Genomic DNA, 27,815 nt, shown 5'->3' with positions numbered 1-27,815 from the left:
CCAGGGGATCATCTGACAATTCATTCAAGTTAGAGTCCACAGCACACTTAAAAGAACCCACAGAATTGATTCTTCAAAAGCAAGTTTTCTCCTAACTCAGCTAGGTTAAGTGATCCTGCATTGTGATATTGTCCATCTGCAAAATTCTCTCTTCAAAAGGCAGTTGTAAAATCTGCTGGACACAATGTTCTCTGTCTTGTGAAAAGGTTTATTAGAAGTATATGCACAAGTACAATTTGAACGTACACTCATTAATTTCCCAAACATCCAAGACTCTCTAGCCAGCCAGTTTCAAATATTGGCTTAGAGAATTACTTCTGTGACCTTTTGTATGGAAGTAAATAGCATTCTTAGAATCTTTTCCAGGCTCTCACCATGCATGTGATGTCAAATTCATATCTTTGGTATTTTTCTGGCGTAAAATAAAAAATGGACATTGCATAATTCTTTTTTTTTTTTAAAAAAAGATACTTAGAAGGAATTATTTGGCAATGAAAAACACTGTTTGTAGGATTTCTGTCATAAATCATACCCTGAATAAAAATCCATTTGTTGACTTTCTTTTTGTTTAAGGTATAATACAATAGCTTCTTTAACAGCACAGGGATGAAAAAATGTGTCACCTTGGTGAGTGTGATCCTGCATTTCTTTATTAAAACATATAAATTAAAGATTTGTCCTGACCACATCAAAAGAAAACTAAGTCAAGATGTAATTAATCACATTCTACGGTTTAGGAAATACTGTGTAAGAGAGGACATGGCGTTCTCTTTTCTGAAACAAGACACGCAAACAGGATGTGTGTTTCTTTCATTTTCCCTTAAAACATCTTGGCTCAGTTAAGCAGCAATGTCAAAAAAAAAAAAAAAAGACTATGACTGTAATCTATTCTAAACAATTCACCTCATTAAAATCAAGGTATTACCAATTTCAAACAAGCATTGCTTGTTTGCCCAGAGTATGTGGTCCCAACCATTAATTTAAGTATTTTGTAAAATGGCTTTTTGACTCCACTTTAGGCTTTATTTGCAAACAATAAGCATTTTATTAGTTTTTAATATTTCTAAATGTACTGTTATAAGGACAGTTGCCTCAACTATAAGCATTGAAATATTATCTGTAATATCATACTAGGTAATACTTTTTGCTTACTGTGTGGTAGGCACTGTTTTAAACACTTCATATATGCCTTAATTCATTTATTTCTTAATATGAATTTACAGGTAAGTGATGCTACCTTTACTGAGAGATGAGGAGATTAAGACTTAACTCTCCTGATATGTAAAGCAGAAACTGATAGAGCTGAATCAATAGATCTGAGAGTCTAGCTGTAGATTCTATGCCTTTAACCTTTAAGTCTACTGCCTTTCAAGGGCATTAGAATGCTTTTCATGAAAATGAGTTCTCTAATTAATGACTTTGAAAATGTGCATTTCTGTAACATAAAAAATGATGATTTTCATACACTATATGTTATTAAGGTAAAAGACATATGCGGTTTGTTCAAAAAGAGAAAGATAAATATCATATATTAATGCATGTATATGGAATCTAGAAAGATGGCACCCATGAATTTATTTGCAAGGCAGCAGTGGAGAAACAGGCACAGAGAACAGACTGACAGACACAGGGAGAGGGGAGGAGAGCGTGGGATGTATGGAAAGAGTAACATGGAAACTTACATTACCATATGTGAAATAGATAGCCAATGGGAATTTGCTACATGGCGCAGGAAACTCAAACAGGGACTCTGTATCAACCTAGAGTGGTGGGATGGGGAGGGAGATGGGAGGGAGGTTCAAGAGGGAGGGGACATATGTATATCTATGGATGATTCATGTTGATGTTTGACAGAAAACAACAAAGTTCTGTAAAGTAATTATCTTTCAATTAAAAACAAATTTTTAGAAAAATTTTTAAAAGCATCAAGTGAAATAAGTTTGCTTTTTTATTTAAAAATAGATGGGAAATAGTGGTAACAGTATCAGACTTTATTTTGGGGGGCTCCAAAATCACTGCAGATGGTGACTGCAGCCATGAAATTAAAAGACGCTTACTCCTTGGAAAAAAAGTTATGACCAACCTAGTATATTCAAAAGCAGAGACATTACTTTGCCAACAAAGGTCCATCTAGTCAAGGCTATGGTTTTCCCTCTGGTCATGTGTGGATGTGAGAGTTGGACTGTGAAGAAGACTGAGCACCAAAGAATTGATGCTTTTGAACTGTGGTGTTGGAGAAGACTCTTGAGAGTCCCTTGGACTGCAAGGAGATCCAACCAGTCCATTCTGAAGGTGATCAGCCCTGGGATTTCTTTGGAAGGAATGATGCTAAAGCTGAAACTCCAGTACTCTGGCCACCTCATGTGAAGAGTTGACTCGTTGGAAAAGACTCTGATGCTGGGAGGGATTTAGGGCAGGAGGAGAAGGGGACGACGGAGAATGGGATGGCTGGATGGCATCACTGACTCGATGGACGTGAGTCTGAGTGAACTCCGGGAGTTGGTGATGGCATGCTGCGATTCATGGAGTCGCAAAGAGTTGGACACGACTGAGCTACTGAACTGAACTGAACTGAACTGAAAGTTCCTTCCTGGTATTTGACGGTTAATACAATCATGCTTCTGCAGTATAAACAGTACAGCTGGATGTCTTGGTGTGCGCTTGCAGTAAAGGAAGCAGTAGATAGTACTGAACTGCCAATAATGTGCTTATTATCTAGTGATGAGGATTTACCATTCCCATTTCACAAGTGATAAAACCAAGGCTTAGACTGACAATTCACAAAAGTTCACAAATTTGCTCATTTATGGATTCTGGAAAAGACCAGAATTTAAACTTTTGGGGGTTTTATTTTCTCTTCAGAAAGATAAAAATAAAAGCTTTAGTGCTAATTGTATGCCTGGCACTATCCAGGTGATTTACATAGATGATTGCAAATATTTTCACCATCATGCATGTAAGAAGAAAAATGACCCTTTCACAGGTAAAGAGACTTGTCCCAAACCACAGCCGGTAAGTAAATTTACCTCCTGTTGGGTCTATTGAGAATGGAAGGCTCTGACGATACTTTCTCCTGAACCATTTATTTCTCAGGGTTGTTTGCGTAGCTGCTAATTCTGAGAGATGAGATCACATTCCCGTGGACAAAGAGAAGGCTTGCTTGCTGCTTGCTATGAAAGCAGTGCATTCCCCAGTCTCAGTGTCCACAATTGTGTGGCAGATCCCTGGATGTGTTGTGTCCATCTGTGTCTGCTGTGTTGTTCCCAGGAGACTGGAGGACCATGCAGAAGTTGGGCCAATGTGCTGAGGCACCTGCTGCTTGGCTGTAGTGAGTAATTCACTCCTGTCTCTGATCCCAGGGACCTGTGTTGGCAGTCAGTACCCATGAAGTACATACTAAGCTAACTTTGTAAGTAGAATAAAGCCAAATCCCAAACTTGACAATCCAAAATCATGTGTCTTGTCCCAACACCTTCACTTGAAACGCATTTCACTCCAAGAGGGAGGGAATATATGTTTACATACAGCAGATTCACTTTGTTGTGCAGCAGAAACTAACACAGTCGTAAAGCAATTATACTCCAATTTTTTTAAAAAATTGACATAAATGCAAAATTCTTCTCTTGCAAGTAAATGAGTAAAAATCATGTTTAAAAAGAAAAAAATTATCAACATAGTTAAAAATTATAATTGAAGTTATTAATATAGTTTACTTGAAATTTATCAATGTAATTCACAGATGTCATTTAGAAGCTTGACAATTACATAAAACATATGGAAAAGAGCTTTGCCCCACCCATCCCTACCCCCAGTTCAGTTCCAGCTCCTCAGAGGCAACTTTCTTTGGAAATCTGTTTGGGACTTACATTCTGTATCTAAATTGCTATCACATTATGCTGGATTTTTTAAATATGTGAAGTTTCCTATTAATTTGCTACAAAGGAAAATAAGAGTATATTTCCTTTATATCACACTCTATGTACACTTAACGTTCCAGCAGAATTCAGAATTTAGTTATGTAAAAATTAACAGTGAAATTAATATTCAGTGTTTATGTGTTGTGAATATGCAGAATATGCAATTAGTGTTCATAGTTAAGGTTAGTTGTTTGCCATAATTACAGTTCTTGGACAGTGCTTGTTTACCCTAGTGTTAATAATTGTCTTACTTTAATGATCACTTCAGTTTTTATTCCCTACTATTACTTCAAACTCAACAAACTGCTTATCAGAACCAAGTCCTTCTCAGTGATTAAACAGAGCAGACAATGGATCTCTTCCTTATTTTTCATAGAGGTCTCTATTTCTTTTCAAGTCAGATATCGAACCTCCGTATTGATATTCCACTTTTCATATCCTTTCTTTCCTATTTCTCAGTATCTAGATTCTGCTGCTTGGCAGATTCTCCATTTCATCTTTCAAATATTCCAGTAATGTTTTTTTTTTTCCACTTCAGTTTACTATCTGTACTTTTTTATGCTCTGAATGACTTCATTTCTCCTTTCCTGAAAGTTTCCTATTTCATTTCTGTCCAGAGATTTCTTTTCATGGTCTCTTCTGCTTCTTGCATTTTCTCTTGAGTAATTTTTTCTCTTTAATTTTCTTCTTTTTGCTCTTTATTTCCTCTGCATGTTTATTTTGACCTCTGCTTCTTTTTTTAATTACTGTTATTATTATAGGATGTCCTCCAATGTCTGTTTATATTTAAGAATGAGGTAATAAAAACTAGTTGGAATTCAATGAGCAGAAGATGATTCATTGAGTAATGGCATGATTCATCCATCATAGGATGGCTGCTCAGATTTTTCACTGGTGGTTCCCCAACTGTCTGTAGACCGTTCCTCTTAGACATTCTGCAGAGAACAGGCTACACCACTCAGTGCGCAGACCTCACACCATCCTCATTTTCTTGATGTGACGCTTCTGACAGACCCAGCTGTGCCTGTAGTCCCTACTCCAGAAGCTCTTGGAACAACCTTGTTGGAGTTTTCTGTCCTCCTGCTCTCTGCCCAGATCCGAAGGCATAAAAGTAGATCCTAGTCCGAGAAACATGGGCAAGAAAGTGAAGATAAAGGGCTCACTGTTGTTCCTGTAAAGTTTACATTAGATTTTTTTTTTAATTTTTAAAGACTTTTTGATGTGGACTATTTTTAAAGTCTTTTATTGAATTTGTTACAATATTGCTTCTGTCATTTATGCTCTGGTTTTTTGGCTGAGAGGCATGTGGGATCTTAGCTCCCCAACCAGAGATTGGACCCACACGCCTTGCACCAGAAGGAGAATTTTTAACCACTAGATTGCCAGGGAAGTCCCTCAACTCTTTGTTTTTTATGTCTCCTTTCTAGCCCCCTCTTTCTGATGTCCTAGCTATCTCAAATTTCTAAAAATTTGAGGACATTATTTTCTTCCTTTTAGGTTCCCCCATTTTGTCTTAGGTTTTCCCTATCTCTGTGAAGTCAGTTTTCACAATTGCATTCATTTTCAAGCTTCCTAAAATATCTTATCATTCATCTGTCACTCTTATTTCCCATTCCTCTCATCTTCCTGTGTGTTAATGTCATTTCATTTCTTGTTCAGTTTATTTCTTTGTTTTAGTGGCTTTAAGGAGGAAGTACAGAGAAATTGTAAATTCAATAGGTCAAGTTTGCCAGGACATTCTTCTTTCTTTGAACAAGCAAGAAAGCAGATCGCTCATGAAACATCACAGGTGCTCCATTTGTAAATCAAACACGATTTTTTTTTCCCAAGCACAACTTTTGTTAACAAAGAAACTGCTTGCCATTTGAAATTTCTAAGTCCTGTGAAATTTCCAAAAACAACTGAAAAAAACATGAATTTAGTCTTTGATCATGAGAGCTAGGATAGAGCAAACAAAAACTAGATGCCAAGAGACATCGTCTGCTTCATCTGAACTCATACTGAAAGAAGAAAGACGCAATTCTGAATTATTCTATAACTTTTCTCAAAATATTAAAAGAAATGTGGGCAATATATAATGAATGGCACCATTTTCCAAGTCCATTAAGACTTGATATAAACAACTAAATAGGCACAATCATACAGGATACAATAACACATTGTTATTTCAAGAAATCTAGATATTATAATTTTGCAAAATGATTTTCCAAGCTACTTGGTGATATATTCTTGCAATTTAACAAATTATGTCTTCCACAAAGTTTATTTTCAAGTTAATGGGAAAAGAAGTAATTTTGATTTGTTTATACCTGTTATGGATCCCCTGGTAACCATCACAAAGCCACATCACAGAGGAGTCAAGGATCATGAGTTCAGGTTAAAAGCCTCTGTCACTTAAAATATATGTATTTAATTCATAAGTAAAATATAACTCTTACTAAAAAATTCAAATAATATAAACTTACATACAGGGAAATTTATAACTCATCTTTATTTATACCTAAATTCTAAGGTTCTTTTCCATAATTGGTTATTTTTAACAAATTGTGGGTATCCTTCTGAACTTCTCATATGGAATTAGATATATGTGTATTTTTTATATTTTTTTACTTTTTTCAGTTAAGAGCACAATTCTAATTTTTTATTTGTAACTGGAGGATAATTGCTTTACAGTGTTGTGATAGGGAGTCAGCCATATGAATACATGTATCCTTTCCATCTGGAGCCTCCTCCCAATTCCCCCACCCCACTCCTCTAGGTCATCACAGTGCATGGAGCTGAGCTCCCCGTGCTATACAGCAGCTTCCCACTAACTACTTACTTTATACATGTATATAGTAAGTGTATATATGTCAATACTGCTCTCCCAGTTTGTCCAACTCCCCCCAGATATATGTGTATTTTTACATACACTGTTATGCTTAAATATATAGAATGTTTTAAACAAAAATAAGCATGAAACATTTCTAACCTTAAGGATATTTTGAAGGCATTTTCTTATTAATTCATTTAGGTCTAGATCCTGAAGAGTATTTCATGATTTGGGGCTATCATTTTGTTCTGCTTTGTTCTCATTAGTGAACATACAGGGTCTTTTGTTGCTGTTTCAGTGGTGCAGTGTGTATCTTTGTAAATGTGTCTTGTTGTACACATGAACACATAAATAACATAAATTCCTAGAAGCAGAATTGTTGGGTTGAAGGATAAATGTATTTTACATTTTTCTATAATCCAACAAATCATTTTGCAGTTATCTGCCTACAAAAGGGTATTCAGTTCAGTTCAGTCGCTCAGTCGTGTCCGACTCTTTGCGACCCCATGAATCGCAGCACGCCAGGCCTCCCTGTCCATCACCAACTCCTGGAGTTCACTCAAACTCATGTCCATCGAGTCAGTGATGCCATCCAGCCATCTCATCCTCGGTCGTCCCCTTCTCCTCCTGCCTCCAATCCCTCCCAGCATCAGAGTCTTTTCCAATGAGTGAACTCTTCGCATGAGATGGCCAAAATACTGGAGTTTCAGCTTCAGCATCATTCCCTCCAAAGAAATCCCAGGGCTGATCTTCTTCAGAATGGACTGGTTGGATCTCCTTGCAGTCCAAGGGCCTCTCAAGAGTCTTCTCCAACACCACAGTTCAAAAGCATCAATTCTTCAGCACTCTGCTTTCTTCACAGACCAACTCTCACATCCACACATGACTACTGGAAAAACCATAGCCTTGACTAGAGGGACCTTTGTTGGCAAAGTAATGTCTCTGCTTTTGAATATGCTATCTAGGTTGGTCATAACTTTTCTTCCAAGGAGTAAGCGTCTTTTAATTTCATGGCTGCAGTCACCATCTGCAGTGATTTTGGAGCCCCAAAAAATAAAGTCTGACACTGTTTCCACTGTTTCCCCAGCTATTTCCCATGAAGTGATTGGACCAGATACCATGATCTTCACTTTCTGAATGTTGAGCTTTCAGCCAACTTTTTCACTCTCCTCTTTTTTTTTTCTTTTTGTTTTTAATTTTTTAATTTTTTTATTTTTTAAATTTTAAAATCTTTAATTCTTACATGCGTTCCCAAACATGAACCCCCCTCCCACCTCCCTCCCCACAACATCTCTCTGGGTCATCCCCATGCACCAGCCCCAAGCATGCTGTATCCTGCGTCAGACATAGACTGGCGATTCAATTCTTACATGATAGTATACATGTTAGAATTCCCATTCTCCCAAATCATCCCACCCTCTCCCTCTCCCTCTGAGTCCAAAAGTCTGTTATACACATTTGTGTCTTTTTTCCTGTCTTGCATACAGGGTCGTCATTGCCATCATCCTAAATTCCATATATATGTGTTAGTATACTGTATTGGTGTTTTTCTTTCTGGCTTACTTCACTCTGTATAATCAGCTCCAGTTTCATCCATCTCATCAGAACTGATTCAAATGAATTCTTTTTAATGGCTGAGTAATACTCCATTGTGTATATGTACCACAGCTTTCTTATCCATTCATCTGCTGATGGACATCTAGGTTGTTTCCATGTCCTGGCTATTATAAACAGTGCTGCGATGAACATTGGGGTACATGTGTCTCTTTCAATTCTGGTTTCACTCTCCTCTTTCACTTTCATCAAGAGGCTCTTCAGTTCCTCTTCACTTTCTGCCATAAGGGTGGTGTCATCTGCATATCTGAGGTTATTGATATTTCTCCCAGCAATCTTGATTCCAGCTTGTGCTTCTTACAGCCCAGCGTTTCTCATGATGTACTCTGCATATAAGTTAAATAAGCAGGGTGACAATATACAAACTTGATGTACTCCTTTTCCTATTTGGAGCCAGTCTGTTGTTCCATGTCCAGTTCTAACTGTTGCTTCCTGACCAGGTATTCGACAGCACTAAATATTACATCTCATTAATTTCTGCCAATGTAATTATAAAAAGTTCTCTTATTTCTTATTTGGCATTTTCCCTTACAGCAGTGTTATAATTCCTGCTTCAACTGTCAAGCGTAATTTAGAAAATTCAAGAGGAGAAGAAAAGTCTATCATATTTGCTCATATTTCTGATGACAGTCTCCTTTCTTCTTTCTTGATGCTTCAGTGCGTCTTCTCTTATTGGTTCCTTTCTGTTTAGAAAACTTCCTTTAGCTGTACTTTCAGGGGAGATCTGCCCACCTACCTGCCTCCTAAGTCACTTCAGTCATGTCATGTCCCATATTCTTTGCAACGCTGTGGACTGTGACACATTAGGCTCCTCTGTCCCTAGAATTTTCCAGGCTGGAATTCTGGAGTGGGTTGAAGTGCCTTCCTCCAATTTGCCTCTCTTACATCTCCAGGATGGCAGGCGGGTTCTTTACCACTAGTGCCATGAGGGGGAGAAGGCAGTGGCAATCCACTCCAGTACTCTTGCCTGGAAAATCCCATGGAGGAGCCTGGTAGGCTACAGTCCATGGGGTCACGAAGAGTCAGACACAACTAAGCGATTTCACTTTCACTTTTCACTCTCATGCATTGGAGAAGGAAATGGCTACCCAGTCCAGTATTCTTGCCTGGAGAATCCCAGGGACAGAAGAGCCTGGTGGGCTGAGGTCTATGGGGTCGCACAGAGTCAGACACGACTGATGTGACTTAGCAGCAGCAGTGCCATGAGGTCTATTTGTGACAAATTCTCTTAATTTTCCTTTATCCAAAAATGTCTCAATTTCCCCTTCATTTTCACCAGGTGAAAGTGAAAGTGTTGGTTACTTAGTCGTGTCTGACTCTTTGTGACACCAGGCTCCCCTATCCATGGAATTCTCCAGACAAGAATACTGGAGTGGGCTGCCATTTCCTTCTCCAGGGGATCTTCCCAACCCCAGAATGGAACCCAGCTCTCCCACATTGCAGGCAGGCTTTTTACCAACTGAGTTGCCAGGAAAGCCTTTCACCAAGTACAAAGGTCTGTAGTCAAACTTATGAAGTTTCCAGTAGTTATGTATGGGTGTGAGAGTTGGAGCATGAAAAATTCATGCTTTTGAATTGTGGTGCTGAAGAAGACTCTTGAGAGTCCCTTGGACTGCAAGGAGATCAAACTAGTTAATCCTAAAGAAAATCAACCCTGAATGTTCATTGGAAGGACCGATGGTGAAGCTGAAGTTCCAATACTTTAACTACCTGATGCGAGGAGCTGACTTACTAGAAAAGACCCTGATGAAAGTAAAGGGTGAGGGCAGGAGAAGAGGGTGGCAGAGGATGAGATGGTTGGATGGCATCATCAACTCAATGGACAGGAGTTTGAGCAAACTCCAGGAGAAAACGAAGCCTAGTGTGCTGCAGTCCATGGAGTCGTCAAGAGTCAGACACAGCTGAGCGACTGAACAACGAGATGCCAGGGGTACCAGTTCCTTTCCTTCAGCACTTGAAAAATGCATGTCTTCTTTTTGGTTTCTATGATTTCTGATCAGAAATTAGCTAGCATTTCAATTGTTCTTCCCCTACAGGTAAGGTTATGTTGTTCTCAATATTATCTGTCATTTTATTTAGTTTCAGAAGTTTGCGTGTGATGTGATTTGGTATTAATATTTTTGGGATTTAGGCAGTATCTTGAATTCATAGATCTATGCCTTTTGCAAAATATATACATTTCACCCATCAATTCTTTTAATATTTTTTGTAGCTCTATATCTTATTCTCTGTCTCCATCGGAGACTCCAACGACACGAATGTTAGATCATTTGTTATACTGCCACAGGTCCCTGAGGCACTGTCCTCCACTGGCCCAAAATCTATCATTTCTCAGTTGTTTAGAATGTGTAATTTCATTATTCTTAGAGTTCACTAGTTCTTTCCTCCTTTCACATGGAATAAAAACATGTGAAAATCATACATATTGGGATAAGGAATTAGCATGATTTACAAAACAGCTTTGTATAAAAATGTTTTCAAAATCACTAAGGTACTAAGATTAAATTTTCATTCCTGTTGTTTCTATTTTATATTATTTCATGGAAAAGATAACAACTATCAAGACCTTTTAGAACTAACACCCAAAAAAGATGTCCTTTTCATTACAGGGCACTGGAATGCAAAAGTAGGAAGTCAAGAAACACCTAGGGTAACAGGAAAATTTGGCCTTGGAATATGGAATGAAGCAGGGCAAAGGCTAATAGAGTTTTGCCAAGAGAACACACTGGTCATAGCAAACACCCTCTTCCAACAACACAAGAGAAGACTCTACACATGGACATCACCAGATGGTCAACACCGAAATCAGATTGATTATATTCTTTGCTGCCAAAGATAGAGAAGCTATATACACGCAGCAAAAACAAGACTGGAAGCTGACTGTGGCTCAGATCATGAACTCCTTATTGTCAAATTCAGACTTAAATTGAAGAAAGTAGGGAAAACCACTAGACCATTCAGGTATGACCTATATCAAATTCCTTATGATTACACAGTGGAAGTGAGAAATAGATTTAAGGGACTAGATCTGATAGATTGAGTGCCTGATGAACTATGCATGGAGGTTCATGACACTGTACAGGAGACAGAGATAAAGACCATCCCCATGGAAAAGAAATGCAAAAAAGCAAAATGGCTGTCTGAGGATGCCTTACAAATAGCTGTGAAAAGAAGAGAAATGAAAAGCAAAGGAGAAAAGGAAAAATATAAGCATCTGAATGCAGAGTTCCAAAGAATAGCAAGGAAAGATAAGAAAGTCTTCCTCAGCGATCAATGCAAAGAAATAGAGGAAAAGAACAGAATGGGAAAGACTAGAGATCTCTTCAAGAAAATTAGAGACACCAAGGGAACATTTCATGCAAAGATGGGCTCGATAAAGGACAGAAACGGTATGGACCTAACAGAAGCAGAAGATATTAAGAAGAGGTGGCAAGAATACACAGAAGAACTGTACAAAAAAGAGTTTCACAACCCAGATAATCACGATGGTGTGATCACTCATCTAGAGCCAGACATCCTGGAATGTGAAGTCAAATAGGCCTTAGAAAGCATCATTATGAACAAAGCTAGTAGAGGTGATAGAATTCCAGTTGAGCTATTTCAAATCCTGAAAGATGATGCTGTGAAAGTGCTGCACTCAATATGCCAGCAAATTTGGAAAACTCAGCAGTGGCCACAGGACTGGAAAAGGTCAGTTTTCATTCCAATCCCAAAAAAAGGCAATGCCAAAGAACGCTCAAACTACTGCACAATTGCACTCATCTCACATGCTAGTAAAGTAATGCTCAAAATTCTCCAAGCCAGGCTTCAGCAATACATGAATCGTGAACTTCCAGATGTTCAAGCTGGTATTAGAAAAGTCAGAGGAACAAGAGATCAAATTGCCAACAACCGCTGGATCATCAAAAAAGCAAGAGAGTTCCAGAAAAACATCTATTTCTGCTTTATTGACTATGCCAAAGCCTTTGACTGTGTGGATCACAAGAAACTGGAAAATTCTGAGAGAGATGGGAATACCAGACCACCTGACCTGCCTCTTGAGAAACCTATATGCAGGTCAGGAAGCAACAGTTAGAACTGGACATGGAACAACAGACTGGTTCCAAATAAGAAAAGGGGTACGTCAAGGCTGTATATTGTCACCCTGCTTATTTAACTAATATGCAGAGTACATCATGAGAAATGCTGCGCTGGAAGAAACACAAGCTGGAATCAAGATTGCCAGGAGAAACATCAATAACCTCAGATATGCAGATGACACCACCCTTATGGCAGAAAGTGAAGAGGAACTAAAAAGGCTCTTGATGAAAGTGAAAGAGGAGAGTGAAAAAGTTGGCTTAAAGCTCAACATTCAGAAAATGAAGATCATGGCATCTGGTCCCATCTCTTCATGGGAAATAGCTGGGGAAACAGTGGAAACAGTGTCAGACTTTATTTTTTGGGGCTCCAAAATCACTGCAGATGGTGACTGCAGCCATGAAATTAAAAGACGCTTACTGCTTGGAAGAAAAGTTATGACCAACCTAGATAGCATATTCAAAAGCAGAGACATTACTTTGCCAACAAAGGTCCCTCTAGTCAAGGCTATGGTTTTCCCAGTAGTCATGTATGAATGTGAGAGTTGGTCTGTGAAGAGGGCTGAGCACAGAAGAATTGATGCTTTTGAACTGTGGTGTTGGAGAAGACTCTTGAGAATTCCTTGGACTGCAAGGAGATCCAACCAGTCCATTCTAAAGGATATCAGTCCTCGTGTTCTTTGGAAGGACTGATGATAAAGCTGAAACTCCAATACCTTGGCCACTTCATGTGAAGAGTTGACTCTTTGGAAAAGACTGATGCTGAGAGGGACTGGGGGCAGGAGGATAAGGGGATGACAGAAGATGAGATGGTTGGATGGCATCACTGTCAACAGACATGAGTTTGGGTGAACTCCAGGAATTGTTGATGGACAGGGAGACCTGGAGTGCTGCGATTCATGGGGTCGCAAAGAGTCAGACATGACTGAGCAACTGAACTGAACTGAACTGATCCCTGATATTGGGCAGATGAACTTAAAATCAAGTATATCCATTCCTGGTGAGAAGAAAAGTTAAAAAATAGAAAATAGAGAGGTAAAATCTAAGGAAATAACTTTCAGGCTATAGATCCAATGCCTAGTTTACCTTGACACTTTGAAAGTATGTTACTGGTGATACACATATTTTTGAAGCAATTGCCTATTTCTATAAATAGAGCATATTGTCTCTTCTAAGAAATATGATATGAATTCTGATCCTAACCTTCCGTTCTTTTTAAAAATATTAACTAACTGACTAAAAATAATTATGGAAAATAAAGATAAATTCAGAGAAAATTAAGATAAATTAATTTAAGAAATTTGAGATAAATTAAGATAAAATTAAAATAAGTAAGAGTCATTTTATTTTAGAATTTTTTCAAATGGAGCAAAGTTCTTCAAGTAGTTTAGTGTAAGTACCTATTTACTGAGTTTATACTTATTTGATATTAGGTATAAATAGCAAAACTGAATTTGAATGAATTCTAAAGTTCAACTGTCAAGAAATGTTACTATTAATGTTTATATTTTGATATTATTGCTATGTTTTGGTATTAGCTTTGAAAGGCTACATGGTCTTCTGAGAAATGTATAGTAAATAACTAAAATGTAAATTAGATCTTTTTCTAAAGACTGACCACAGAAGTTCAAGGACATCTTTAAAAAATACATACACCTGATAAATAATTTATGGGAAATGGATCCCAGAGAAGCAAACCTAAATATTACCTCATGTATAAATATTTAAAGGAAGTATGCATACATTAAAATATAATCACAACATATGATTCAAACTACATTCAATTTACCTTTAAACCACCCACCAGTCTGGCTGATGTAAGAACCTGGGTCATTTATTTTAAAAAGTGGATTTCCAAGAATTACTCATATAGTTCCTGGATCTGGAACTTGGTGTCTTAATGTTGATTAAATATCTTTGGGAAATGGTATATCATAGGAACTTGAGTGGAACAATGAAAGCACTTACTCAAACATTTCAAAACACTCACTAAAAGCTAAAAAACAAACAAACCACTACTCTGTTTCACTGAAACGCTCACCTTATTGAATAAAGAACATTCCCATTCTTGAAAATCCGTAACAATTTGTTGTCTGTAGTCACTTCATGAAAGTTGGCTCCCTTTTCATTGGCAAAGAACAAATCAGGTTTCCAAATGGAATCCAACATGGAAGGGTCTAGGTCTAAGGAGTCATCAGGGTATTCACTATATGCAAGACGTGGGTCGTTCCATTTCTGACGAAGAAAAATATTCACTCTGTAATCCTGTGACAAAACAAAGAAAGAGGGGAAAAGGCCTGTTTTTAAAAGCTTTGAATTGTATTTGTTAGTCTTTCAGCTTCTCTGAATTATAGCAAAAACTGCTGACATCCTTGTGAGATTTCCATACCCCTCAATCCTCAGTCATTACCACCAAGAGTCTCTAGTTCTGAGGCTTTGCCCATGTTTCTACATACCTCCAAAGAAAAGGCCACAGAAGAGTATACTTTTATCATGCTTATATTTTGCTGTTCCATTCTAATTTTACTCTCTCAAATAAAATACTGAATTGCTATTGGACACTCAGAATAAAATATTTTAGAATCACTTCTTTTAGTAGGTGTCTGTTCAGAATGCATTTAGAAAAATTTTCTTGAAAGCTGCCAATTTTGTAAAAATAAACATATGTATGCCCCATTTTCTCATATTTAACATATCACAAAGGTTCTATGAAACTGGTGAGTGGTAAAAATAAAAGGTGGTTTTGGAATAATAAAGGAACGTTATTGCCAGTAATCCTTTAAGATTTGACTTATGAGATTTCCCAATTAGATCTTTCATAGTTATTAATGAAAGAAAAGTCAAAGATTCCAATCAAATTCTTGCTTATAGTTTCCAGACTAAGGTTCAGTTCAATTCAGTCCTCAGTTGTGTCTGACTCTTTGTGACCCCATGAACCACAACACGCCAGGCCTCCCTGTCCATCACCAACTCCTGGAGTTTACCCAAAGTCATGTCCATCGAGTTGGTGATACCATCCAACCATCTTATCCTCTGTCATCCCCTTCTCCTCCTGCCCTCAATCTTTCCCAGCATCAGGGTCTTTTCAAATGAGCCAGTTCTTCGCATCAGGTGGCCAAAGTATTGGAGTTTCAGCTTCAACATCAGTCCTTCCAGTGAATATTCAGGACTGATTTCCTATAGGACTGACTGGTTGGATCTCCTTGCAGTCCAAGGGACTCTCAAGAGTCTTCTCCAACACCACAGTTCAAAAGCATCAATTTTTCGGTGCTTAGCTTTCTTTATAGTCCAACTCTCACATCCAGATAAGACTACTGGAAAAACCATAGCCTTGACTAAGGTATAAATTGACAAAGATTGACAACCATGTGTTTGTGTTGTATTTGTACATAATACATAAGCAATACCTATGACTATAAAATTTTGAAATGAGCAAATAAACATGCAGAGTTAGTACGAGCATAAGTAAAATGAACATTTTTAAGAAAGCGTCATTTCCATGGAAGATAGCTAAGGCTGGAGATATTAAGAGAAACTGAATATCTGTTTTCATCTATTTTATCATTCTTTACATACCAAATTACGTCACCAGAATTGAATAACCAAACAAGCAGAAAAAAATGCTTCCATAATATTAGTCCCAAAGATTGCTTGTCTTGCAAATGAGGTCAAATTCAGAGTTTGAAGTGCATGTTACAAATATATATGTTCCCTTGATCATTATTTTTGCACTGGGACTCTTATATTCTAACTGGAGCCGAGGTTACACACCAGATAGTACTTTTCTGCTTTCTAGTTGCCCCATGTATCTTCCAAAGTGACAATGGAGCAGAGATCACTTCAACTTTCTACCACAAAACTCACATTGATGTGGAAATCTCACAAGCCACAAGGATGGGTCATCCTCCCCTAGCATAGGGCTCAGAGCCCAAGAAGTACAGTTTCATGGCTGGTGGTCAGTTCCCATATCCCTCACTGTCTTGTAATCCATGCCTCCACCCTAACTACCACCAAACGCATCAGTGATGGGTCTAGAGTCAGTTTGCCTCTGCCTGATCTATAAGGAAAGACTAAAACAAGGCAAGTTACGATGATATCTGTCTGGAAAAATAACTGATTATTCCCTTAAGACAGATTCTTAAGACATTTTTTTAAAAAGCTGACATATTTTTATATTGTAACTAATTTATTGACGGAGTACTCTGCAATGCTAAGAGTACTTTCAAGCTGCAGTTTATGTGATAAGGTGGTGCTAGTGGTAAGGAATCCATCTGCCAATGCAGGAGACTTAAGAGACACAGGTTTAATCCCTGGGTTGACAAGATTCCCCTGGAGAAGGGCATGGCAATCCACTCTAGTATTCTCGCCTGGAGAATCCCATGGACAGAAGAGGGTCACAAGAGGAAGGTCCATGGGGTTGCAAAGAGTCAGACATGACTGAAGTGACTTAGCCTGCCCATATGTGATACAATTTGATTGCCTCTCCTCATCTTTATGTGATTGCTTTAGTGATCAATTTGATACACACAATTGCAGCTTCTTCCAGAAACAATTTTTACTCCAAGAATGAGCTGAAAAAAAAAGACATCAAGTACCGTTCAGTTTGCTTGTAAATCACACAAGGAAAACATCAACTGTCATCTGTCACCACGGCCAAATATTTTCCGGCATCCAGTGCGCTCCTTCTGTGACTAACCAGAACCATCTTTGTTTACTAACATGTCTAGGTCTATGGTTTAGAGCCAGAGTCCAAAGCGTAACTGAAAAATGACCATTTCTTTATAACCCAGAAACAGGTTTTAACAGTCCACACAGTTCAGGTTTTGACCTGCCTGCAAATGAACGTTGTGATGGGAAGCTTCCCTATCAAACAATCAACTTCAGCTTCTTGAAAATAAACTTTTAAGCCCAAATCTTCAAGCCAATGTATCCCATCTATGCTCATCAACCTATTATATTAATTATTTTTGAATTCCGAAAAGAAGTTAAAGTGTAGTCTCTCAGTCATGTCCAACTCTTTGCAACCCCATGAACTGTTGGAGCCCTGCAGCTCCTCTTGTCCATGGAATTCTCCAGGCAGGAATACTGGAGTGGATTGTGAGTCCCTTCTCCAGAGGATATTCCCAACCCAGGGATTGAACTCAGGTCTTCCACATTGCAGGCAGATTCTTTATTGTCTGAGCCACCAGAGAATCCCTTATGAATCCTGGTCATATGTGAAAATGTGCAAAGACAAGGGTATAAAACAGCATATTCAAAAAACACCACTCTAAAAGAAGAGTAACTCAACTTGTTATACAGGTAACTCAACTTGAAATAAATTGCTTATAACAAAAGATCATAGATCAAAGAAGGAAACATCTTCGCAAAACAGAGACAAATAAATGCGTATGCAGCCTACGGAGAAAAAAAAAGTTACATGGATTTACTAAAGTCAGTTTAGAAATTCAGTCATTCCTTGGATATACTTAAAGACTAAGTATCTTTGGTGTTTTGGGTGCTTTTCTGTTTTATTTATTTATTTTTATTAACAATTTTGTGTTAGTTTCAGGTGTGTTTTGTTAATGGGATTTTCCCTGTTCTCCTGGCTCTGCTTCTTTAAGGGAGAAAATGTAGAAAGGTCATATGTGAGTTTTAAAAAAAAAAAAATGAGGTAATACATCATGAGACTAAAATCAATATTTTTATCTCACATTTCTAAAATCTACCCATTTAATAAATTCATTCCTAAGTCTTATAAGGCAGCTGAATTGACATTTACATGCCTGGAATCATATTTTAGGACAGAGACATTAATGATTCTTTTTCCCTAGAAATGTCTTTTGTAGTAATATATATATATATATGCTTGCAATCTCTTCAGAAGTTAATTTTATTTTTTTCATCATTTTGCATGCTATATAATTAATGAGTTATTTCTAAATGTTATACCAGTGTATTAATCTTACACAAGTGATAGAAACATTATCATTATTTCATAAATATATAAAAACTAATTTTGACATTTTGGAGTTCAAAGTTATTATTATTAGAATAGAGTGCATCATGTTATTCTAACTACTTTAAATTAATTGTGCAGGAAAATATTCTGTTGACCAAGTAAAATTATATACCACGTTTGGATTTGAAAAGAAGCATCCATTAAAATGTGGTTTAAAGTCCATATGTATGTCACATAGTAAATAATTATAGAACCACAGTACACTTTCTCTCCTAGTATTTGAAATCTTACATTATGAGCTGTAAGCAAACAGTAATTCTATTAGGTAAATATTATAATGATTAATGCACTAGGCTCAGAAGTAAATCCTCTTGCTATCAAATGTCAGCTCTCCCAGAGAATAGCTTTCTTTTTCTAGATTAGTTTTTACTGGAGTATGATCGCTTTACATTGTGCTAGTCTCTGCTGTGCAGCAGAGTGAATCAGCCATACATATACATATACTTCTTCTTTTTTGTATTTCCTTCCCATTTCAGTCACAACAAAGTGCTGAGTAGAGTTCGCTGAGCTATACAGTAGGTTCTCATTAGTTACCTAGTTTATGTCGACCCCACTCTCCCAATTCATGCCACCCACCTCTTCCCCCCTTGGTGTCCATACGTTTATTCTCTACATCTCTCTCTCTATTTCTGTTTTGCAAATAAGATCATCTATACCACTTTTCTATATTCCACATATATGCAGTATTTGTTTCATATACAGTATTTGTTTTTACTTTCTGACTTACTTCACTCTCCATGACAGTCTCGAGGTCCAGCCGTGTCTCTACAAATGATAATGCAGTACGTATACACAATGGAATATTACTCAGCCGTACAAAGGAATGAAATCTAGTGAGTGGCTTTCTACTCCCCCTGTCCCTTGTTTGATCAGTGGTGACATGGGGATGATTATAACACCACTTCCTCTGATAGCGCTCTTGTGAGCACTGGATTGATCTATGTGAAGTACTTGGAACCACACTCACTAAATGTTAGACTCTCAAAATTAACAGCCATAGTAAATAGAAATTTGCTTATATTTTCTGTCTAAATTAGTTTTGAAGTACTAGCGGCATTTTTATTTGAATTTGGAATAACTGAATTTGCCATGGAAGAATACAGGATGGATAACTGTAATGCTGAAATCTGGTGAATAATATCTTTGAAAATTTGCAAGACTATTATGATAAACATCATTAACTTTTGTATTTCAACATCTCTGTATTTTTATGTTTTCTGTGTTTATTCCATTGCCCCTCCTCTCCCTTTATATATAAACATACATACATATACACATATTAAATCTGTTTTGAGTATATAAGGCCCTTTTCCATCATAGTAAGCACAGTTTACATTTCACGTTGTGCCGATGTTACACTAGGTGCTCTGTGGATTACTTCTACCATCCTCAGAGAAAATCTATAAAGTAAGTGTTATCAGGTGTACTTAACTGCACAGGTATGGAGAGCAGAACAAAGACACATTAAGGAACTTCAGCAGGATTACAGACCTATCAAGGGCAGAGCTGTAATTCAGGCCTAGAAGTTGTGTTTCCAGTTTTAATGATGTACTTACTGACTGTGTGATCCACAGCCATTCATGATTCCCCTGCATGCAAACCAAACATTTTATAAACAAATACAGATTCTGCTCTATGTGGTTAATGATGGGGATTTTTTGGTAAGGAATTTGGGGGTTTACTGATTGACATGCTCTCTGATGGGAAATTACAAGCACTAAATCTAAGTGTGCCCAGAAATAAATAATAGTTGCCACGTTGTCATTTCTCCATAAGAGGTACCCTGATGGGAGAACAAATTTAGTAGAAAACATATCCCTATGTATTAGATCAGCTAAAATGACATATAGAATACTATTTTCATCTTCTGCCTTCAGTTCAGTTCAGTTCAGTACCTCAGTCATGTCCAACTCTTTGCGACCCTATGAATCACAGCACGCCAGGCCTCCCTGTCCATCACCAACTCCCGGAGTTCACCCAAACTCATGTGCATCAAGTCAGTGATGCCATCCAGCCATTTCATCCTCTGTTGTCCCCTTCTCCTCCTGCCCCCAATCCCTCCCAGCATCAAAGTCTTTTCCAATGAGTCAATTCTTCGCATGAGGTGGCCGAAGTATTGGAGTTTCAGCCTCAGCATCAGTCCTTCCAATGAACACCCAGGACTGGTCTCCTTTAGGATGGACTGGTTGGATCTCCTTGCAATCCAAGGGACTCGCAAGAGTCTTCTCCAAGTCCACAATTCAAAAGCATCAATTCTTAGGCTCTCAGCTTTCTTCTTCTCTGGCGTGCTGTGTGTGATTCATGGGGTCGCAAAGAGTTGGACACAACTGAGCGACTGAACTGAACTCAACTGAACAGCTTTCTTCACAGCCCAACTCTCACATCCATACATGACCACCGGAAAAACCATAGCCTTGACTACATGGACCTTTGTTGGCAAAGTAATATCTCTGTTTTTTAATATGCTATCTAGGTTGCTCATAACTTTCCTTCCAAGGAGTAAGCATCTTTTGCCTTATAGGGATGTATATGATTGCTAGCAACTAACTGAATTGACCAATTAGAAAAAAAAAAATAGTAGAGAGAAATAATAGCTTAATGTTAACAAAGCAAGTTAAGTGCTTGTCTTTCCTTTGATCCATAATTCAGTTCATTTTTAAATTCCCTGGTGCTTCAGGAAATTTCTAACCAGCAACTAAGCCTGCCCCCAACCCTTCCCTGCCTTCCTTCTCTACTCCTGTTTCTGTGTGTCTGTCTCCTCCTTCATCTTTCTCCGCCTGCCCCTCACCCACACACACGCACAGGGCACCACCCAATCTTACTACCTCTTTAGGACCTGCTGCCAAGTTTCTGTTTTGTTGTTGTGTGCAGGTGTTTTTACATTGTATTGTTATAGATTTTTTAAAAAAAGATGTAAACAATGCTAGCACTGTTGATGACTTGATATCTTTGCTTTTTTTTCTCTGTTTCCTACACACTGTCACATAGTTGAAATTCTCTCCTACCTGCACTTTTGCATCTTTCATGTCATTTAATGTATTATAGCATTTCTTGGTATTCTTATTCATCATTCCAGTGACTATATGATACCCTTTTTTTACACAAATACTTTTTCATATGATTGAATAGGATCTAGTGCATATGGAATCATGAAAGTTGTGAAAAAAACTTAAGTGCTCATTTATTTTCAATAGCCAAATAAATTTTTGCTTTATGTCTCAATAAATCTGAGCAAGAATTAGTAGTATAAAATACTTATAAAGAATCTGTGGAGCATATTATCTGAAGATAATATTTCTGAGAAGAAAGCATTTAAATGAGAAATTAATATCAAAGACACTTAAAAACTCCATGTATTTGGAAATTAAATGTTCACTTTTAAATGATGGGTTTATCTAAGAAGCCATTACAATGAAAATTAGAAAATATTTGTAACAGAATAAAAATGAAAAAAGAATTTATCAAAATTTATTGCATGCAGCTGAAGCTGCCCAATGCCACTAAACACAGTGTGGAATCTTGAATAAGGTATCAAAACAAATAATGGACACAAGCATACAGTTTTGTGAAATTTGAATAAAATCTGTACTTTAGTTAATAATACTGTATCACATATTAATTTCCTGGGCTTTTTTTTTAACAACATAGTATTTATATTCTCAGAATTGGATTATAAGCTTCAAATCTTATTCAAAAATTTTTTAAATAAAAAAATTACTTTTGGGAAACAAAAAGTTTTTAAAAAGCTAAAATAATAAGCTTTCTACACTTTTAACAGTAATATTAAATGCCAGAGTAAATGGAACTATATCAAATTTTCAGTGAATATAAATTGGAAATCTAGCATTCTGTTCAAACTTGTGGTTGTAGTTGTGGTTTAGTTGCTAAGTTGTATCTGACTCTTGCAGCTCCACAGACTGTAGCCCACCAGGATCCTCTGTCCATGGGATTCTCCAGCAAGAATACTGGAGTGGGTTGCAATTTCCTTCTCCAGTGTTCATACTTAGTCTAACTTTATTGAAGCTTTCAATGGCTAAGTCAAAGATCTCTCTTGATAAATGTCATTTTGCACTTAAAAATATGTGGTTATTCTCAAATATCTTTTGATATTGATTTTTAACATAATTCCACAGAGATAGGAGAACAGACTCTGTATGATTTCAATACCCTTAGACCATGAAATTTTTGCACCTTGTTTTCTGTCCCTGGATATGTTCCAGTGTCTCCTGGTATATAATCAATGGGAACTTGAATAGAATTTGTATTCTGCTGTTGTGTGAAAACTGTATAAATCTTATACATGTTGAAAAAAATATATTTCTAAAACAAGACTTTGAAAATGGTATTGTAAAAATAATCATCACAAAATAGAACAAGAAACACCAAATGGTATGTTTTTCTGGATCACTTGAATATTTCCCAATTGACTGTAAAACTTATCATCTAAAGTTGGGTTTATAGTGGCAATTATCACTGCCTTTCTTATTTATAATTTGATTTAATGAGATTGGCTTGACAAATTATACATTCACATACTAAATTTTGAAAAGGATGTTCTTTCCCAGGTAAAAGAGCTCAGTTGCTTTGCTATCCCTATTTTTAAAGTTATTGATGATGTTATCAAAAATGTTGTTAGGAAGTGGTACTTAGCTTGATTAAATTATTGGAAATTTATTTTACATTCATGTAATTTTTAACTTGATAAAAATTTTGCCCCAACATATCATTATTCAGTTACATTCTGCAAAAAGTAAGATGTGAATACTTAACGGTACATACATGTATTTGAGCATGTGTATGTTGAAAAGTTGAGATGGTATATATTTATTTTCTGTATGTTGAAAAGTTGAGATAGAATATAAAAAGATCTTAATGACCCAGATAATGATAATGGTGTGATCGCTCACCCTCAGCCAGACATCAAAGACTGAAGTCAAGTGGGCCTTAGGAAGCATCACTACAAACAAAGCTAGTGGAGGTGATGGAATTCCAGTTGAGCTATTTCAAATCCTGAAAGATGATGCTGCACTCAATATGCCAACAAATTTGGAAAACTCAGCAGTGGCCACAGGACTGGAAAAGCTCAGTTTTCATCCCAATCCCAAAGAAAAGCAATGCCAAAGAATGCTCAAACTACTGCACAATTGCACGCATCTCACACACTAGCAAAGTAATGCTCAAAATTCTCCAAGCCAGGCTTCAACAATATGTGAACTGAGAACTTCCAGATGTTCAAGCTGGACTTAGAAAAGGCAGAGGAACCAGAGCTCAAATGGCCAACATCTGCTGCAGCACAGAAAAAGCAAGACAGTTCTAGAAAAACATCTATTTCTGCTTTATTGACTACAGCAAAGCTTTTGATTGTGTGCATTACAACAAACTGGAAAATTCTTAAAGAGATGGGAATACCAGACCACCTTACCTGCCTCATGAGAAGTCTGTATGTGTCAGGAAGCATTTAACAGGAAGCTTCCTCTGTGCTGTTTTGGATCTGTCAGGAATCCTCTGTTCCTTATAAATTCCTGAATATTCAAGAATTAAGAGGAGAGGCAAGCCTCTCCCTGGGCTGAGAGATCCAGGCATTTCCTTCCTTAGTTTTTCTGTACAGTGATATGTACCCTCTTCCTTCTTGTGAACCATATGGTAAAAGTGATTATTTACAACTCTCTCTCTCTTTTTAATATGGATTGCTTATGTTTTGTAAGTGTGGAATTTTAATCTTTATCTTTGCTGAGAATAACTACAGTATATATGCCCACACCATGTTGATTAAAACACCTTTGCTCCATCAGAGCTCTGGTCTCCGTGTCTTTCTTTCTCTTTCTTTCTCTCTCTCTCTCAGGCTATTTCTTTGGAGCGCAGAGGCCTTCTGAGTTCACTTTCCTGCCTGGGCTTCTAAGACCCTCTTGAGAAGGCACTCTGCACCTTCACCCCATTGAGAGGGCGCCTGAGGCCTCTGTGAACACAGCAAGCCCCATATCAGGGGCTTTACTGGCTTTCTGCATAAACCAAGGAATATCAGCCTCTTTCTCTCCTTTACTTTCTTATCATCAACTCCTGACCACCAGGTTCCAGTCCATTAAAAGACCACAACATGTATTCAGGTCAAGAAGCAGCAGTCAGAACTGGACATGGAACAACGAACTGGTTCCAAATTGGGAAAGAAGTACGTCAAGGCTGAATATTGTCACCCTGATTATTTAACTTATATGCAGAGTACATCATGAGAAATAGCGGGCTGGATGAAGCACCAGCTGGAATCAAGATTGCCAGGAGAAATATAAATAACCTTAAATATACAGATAACACCGCCCTTAAGTCAGAAAGTGAAGAGGAACTAAAGAGCCTCTTGAAATGAAAGAGGAGAGTGATAAAGCTGGCTTAAAACTCAACATTCAAAAAACTAAGATCATGGCATCTAGTCCCATCATTTTATGGCAAATAGATGGGGAAACAATGGAAACAGTGACAGACTATTTTCTTGGGCTCCAAAATCACTGCAGATGGTGATACACCCATGAAATTAAAAGACACTTGTTCCTTAGAAGAAAAGCTATGATGAACCTAGACAGCATATTAAAAGCAGAGACATTACTTTGCTGACAAAGTTCCATTTAGTCAATGCTATGGTTTTTCCAGTATTCGTGTATGGATGTGAGAGTCAGACCATAAAGAAAGCTGAGCAACAAAGAATTGATGCTTTTGAACTGTGGTGTTGGAGAATACTCTTGAGAGTCCCTTGGACTTCAAGGAGATCAAACCAGTCCATCCTAAAGGAAATCAGTCCTGAGTATTCGTTGGAAGGACTGAGGGTGAAGCTGAAGCTCCAATACTTTCGCCACCTGTTGGGAAGAGATGACTCATTGGAAAAGACCCTGATGCTAGGAAAGATTGAGGGCAGGAGGAGAAGGGCATGACAGAGGATGAGATGGTTGGATGGCATCACTGACTCAGTGGACATGAGTTTGAGCAAACTCCAGGAGTTGGTGATGGACAGGGAAGCCTGGCATATTGCAGTCCATGAGGTCATAAAGAGTCGGACACAATGGAGTGACTGAACTGAACTGATGTTGAAAAACTGAGGTAGAATATATTTATTTCAGCCAAAACCTCAACAGAATTTATTCTAGTTAAAAATATGAAAAGATCAAAGTTATTTAGAGTTGTCCAATAAATATTTATTTATCATGTATTGCTAACCTGGAATTTAATTAAGGGCTGATGATACAATATTGAAAGATAATGTCTGCTCTCAATTTGTTCCATTATAAAAGACAAAGTGTAAACATAATTTTTTTCCATTAAAAGTGCTATGTTGAAGTGCACAGCAAGCTATGGAAACATAGGGAAGAGATAGCTATTTTATTATGACATTATTTTACTAAAGATGAAAACACATGGGTATGCATGGACTTCAGTTGGAATACCATATCAACAATAGAAAATAAACATATAAAATGCATTTTAAGAAATAAAAGAAAAAGTTGATAATAGGAAGCTATAATACCAGATATATTTTTAAAAATAATCAAGTAGAATAATAAACGAATGAAAATATACAATTGTTGATATTAAAGATATAGTGAATATGTAAACGCATGTAAGAATCAGTTGAAAATAGAAGTTGAATTGAATCTACAGCTAAAGAAATATCCCACATTAAAACAGACAGAAAATAATTTCTTAGTTGAGGGGAAGTAGAAAGTGACATGAATTTCAGGGAAAAATAAATATCCAAAAATCTTTGTGATGATGGTTGCACAACTGTTTGAATACTAAAAATCATTTAAGTCTATACAATTTTAGCTAGATTAACTGTCTGGCATGTGTACAGTAAGCACTTATCACCTATACTAAAAAATACTTAGACTGGCAGCAGACTTCTCAACATTAATAATGAAATTCACAATACAATGGGTCAATTTACTCAAAATACTAAGAGGAAATAATAGTTAACTTTGAATAGTGTACTCAGTAATATAATCTCAAAATTGAAGGTGAGTCAGTAAAGAAAAATATACAGTTTAATCTTGAACATTTACAAAATGGACTTCTAATTAATTTACTTTAAAAAGACAGTACAAAATCCACAGAATTCTGTTCTGAAATGCAAAAAGAAATTATGAATGAGAACTGGTCCAAGTGGATATAAATTTGACACTAGTCTTTGAATTTATGGGGTTCAAATCAACTGAAAAATTGAAAAGATATTATCATATACTAAGACTAAAATCATATGTAGAGATACCTCTAAAATATGTTAAACTCTTTCATGCAGAACATTTCATAATTTCTTGACAATGTAAATATTTAAATGGAGAGAGATGCCATGATTATAAAAAAAGATTAAATATTATGAAGTGAGCAATTCTTTCTAAATTAGTTGTTAGATCCAGTGCAACTTTTATCAAAGTCCATCAAGTTTTTTGAGGAAATTGACAAGCAAATCTTATAATTTGTATGATTATAGATTATAAGATCCAGGAATAGCCAAAACATGCTTATAAATAAAGAACAAACATGGAGAGATTTCATGTAATAGATGCTTAAAATGACTAAAATACTGTAAGAGATTATGATATTGGTGCAAAGATAAACTGATTAATAGGACTAAAGGAAGAGCCTGAAAAAATTTTCAGGTGAGAGCTGGGTGCTTAATAATTGATTCTGCCTAGGGCAAAAAGGTCACATTCTATGTCTACATGATACCACCCAAGAAAGCAAGTTTGGGTAGGTTAAAAGTTCAAGCAGAATAGTAAAACTGAAAAAATTGAAGAAAATCTAGCAGAATATTCTATGGCCTTGACGTGAGGTAGATTCATTAATAAATTCTATGATGTCAAAATTAAGAAATTCTATTCATCAACAGGCTATTTAAGGATAATGAAAAAACAGATCACAATGGAAAAAGATAATTGCCACACTGGTAGAACTTATGATTGGCCATTGCCAGAATATAAAAAGTCTCACACCAATGTATGAGAAAAAGACAAACAACTGAGCAGAATACAGACAGAAGAAGAAATGCTTCACTGGACAGAGATCACAAATGTCCAATAAATATGTGAAAAAATGTTTAGACTAATTTGTAAATAAAGATGTACTAATTAAGATATTGAGATACCATTTTAACCTGCTGGGTTATTAAAAATAAGAGGTTTGATGACACAGATTTTGGCAAAAACATAGAGCCAAATGATAGCTTATATACTGCAGCTGAAAGAAGAAAAAGTGGGAAAAATTGACACTGTAATTTTTTAATTGCAAAAACTGTATTGTAAATTTGATATGTGAATACTCAAGATACCAAAATTTTAGTTCTAAGTATAAATCTTAAAGAAATCCTTCCACTTGTGCACCAGGTGATATTAACAAAATATTTATAGCAGCACTGT

The 27,815-nt window shown here is 36.8% G+C and overlaps 1 protein-coding gene across 2 annotated transcripts in view; it reads right to left on the bottom strand.

Annotated features, from left to right (window-relative positions):
* Nucleotides 1-27,815, bottom strand: part of GLRA3 (glycine receptor alpha 3) — a 183,074-nt gene that overhangs the window by 80,227 nt on the left and 75,032 nt on the right. For both annotated transcript variants that reach the window (XM_070292284.1, XM_069579441.1), the window contains exon 4: nt 14,461-14,684. In XM_070292284.1, coding sequence (XP_070148385.1) covers nt 14,461-14,684 — 224 coding nt within the window. The remainder of the gene's footprint in view (nt 1-14,460; nt 14,685-27,815) is intronic.

This window comes from Ovis canadensis, chromosome 2, assembly GCF_042477335.2.
Source record: "Ovis canadensis isolate MfBH-ARS-UI-01 breed Bighorn chromosome 2, ARS-UI_OviCan_v2, whole genome shotgun sequence".
Taxonomy (NCBI): Eukaryota; Metazoa; Chordata; class Mammalia; order Artiodactyla; family Bovidae; genus Ovis; species Ovis canadensis.
This window is presented reverse-complemented; position numbering and strand designations above follow the sequence as displayed.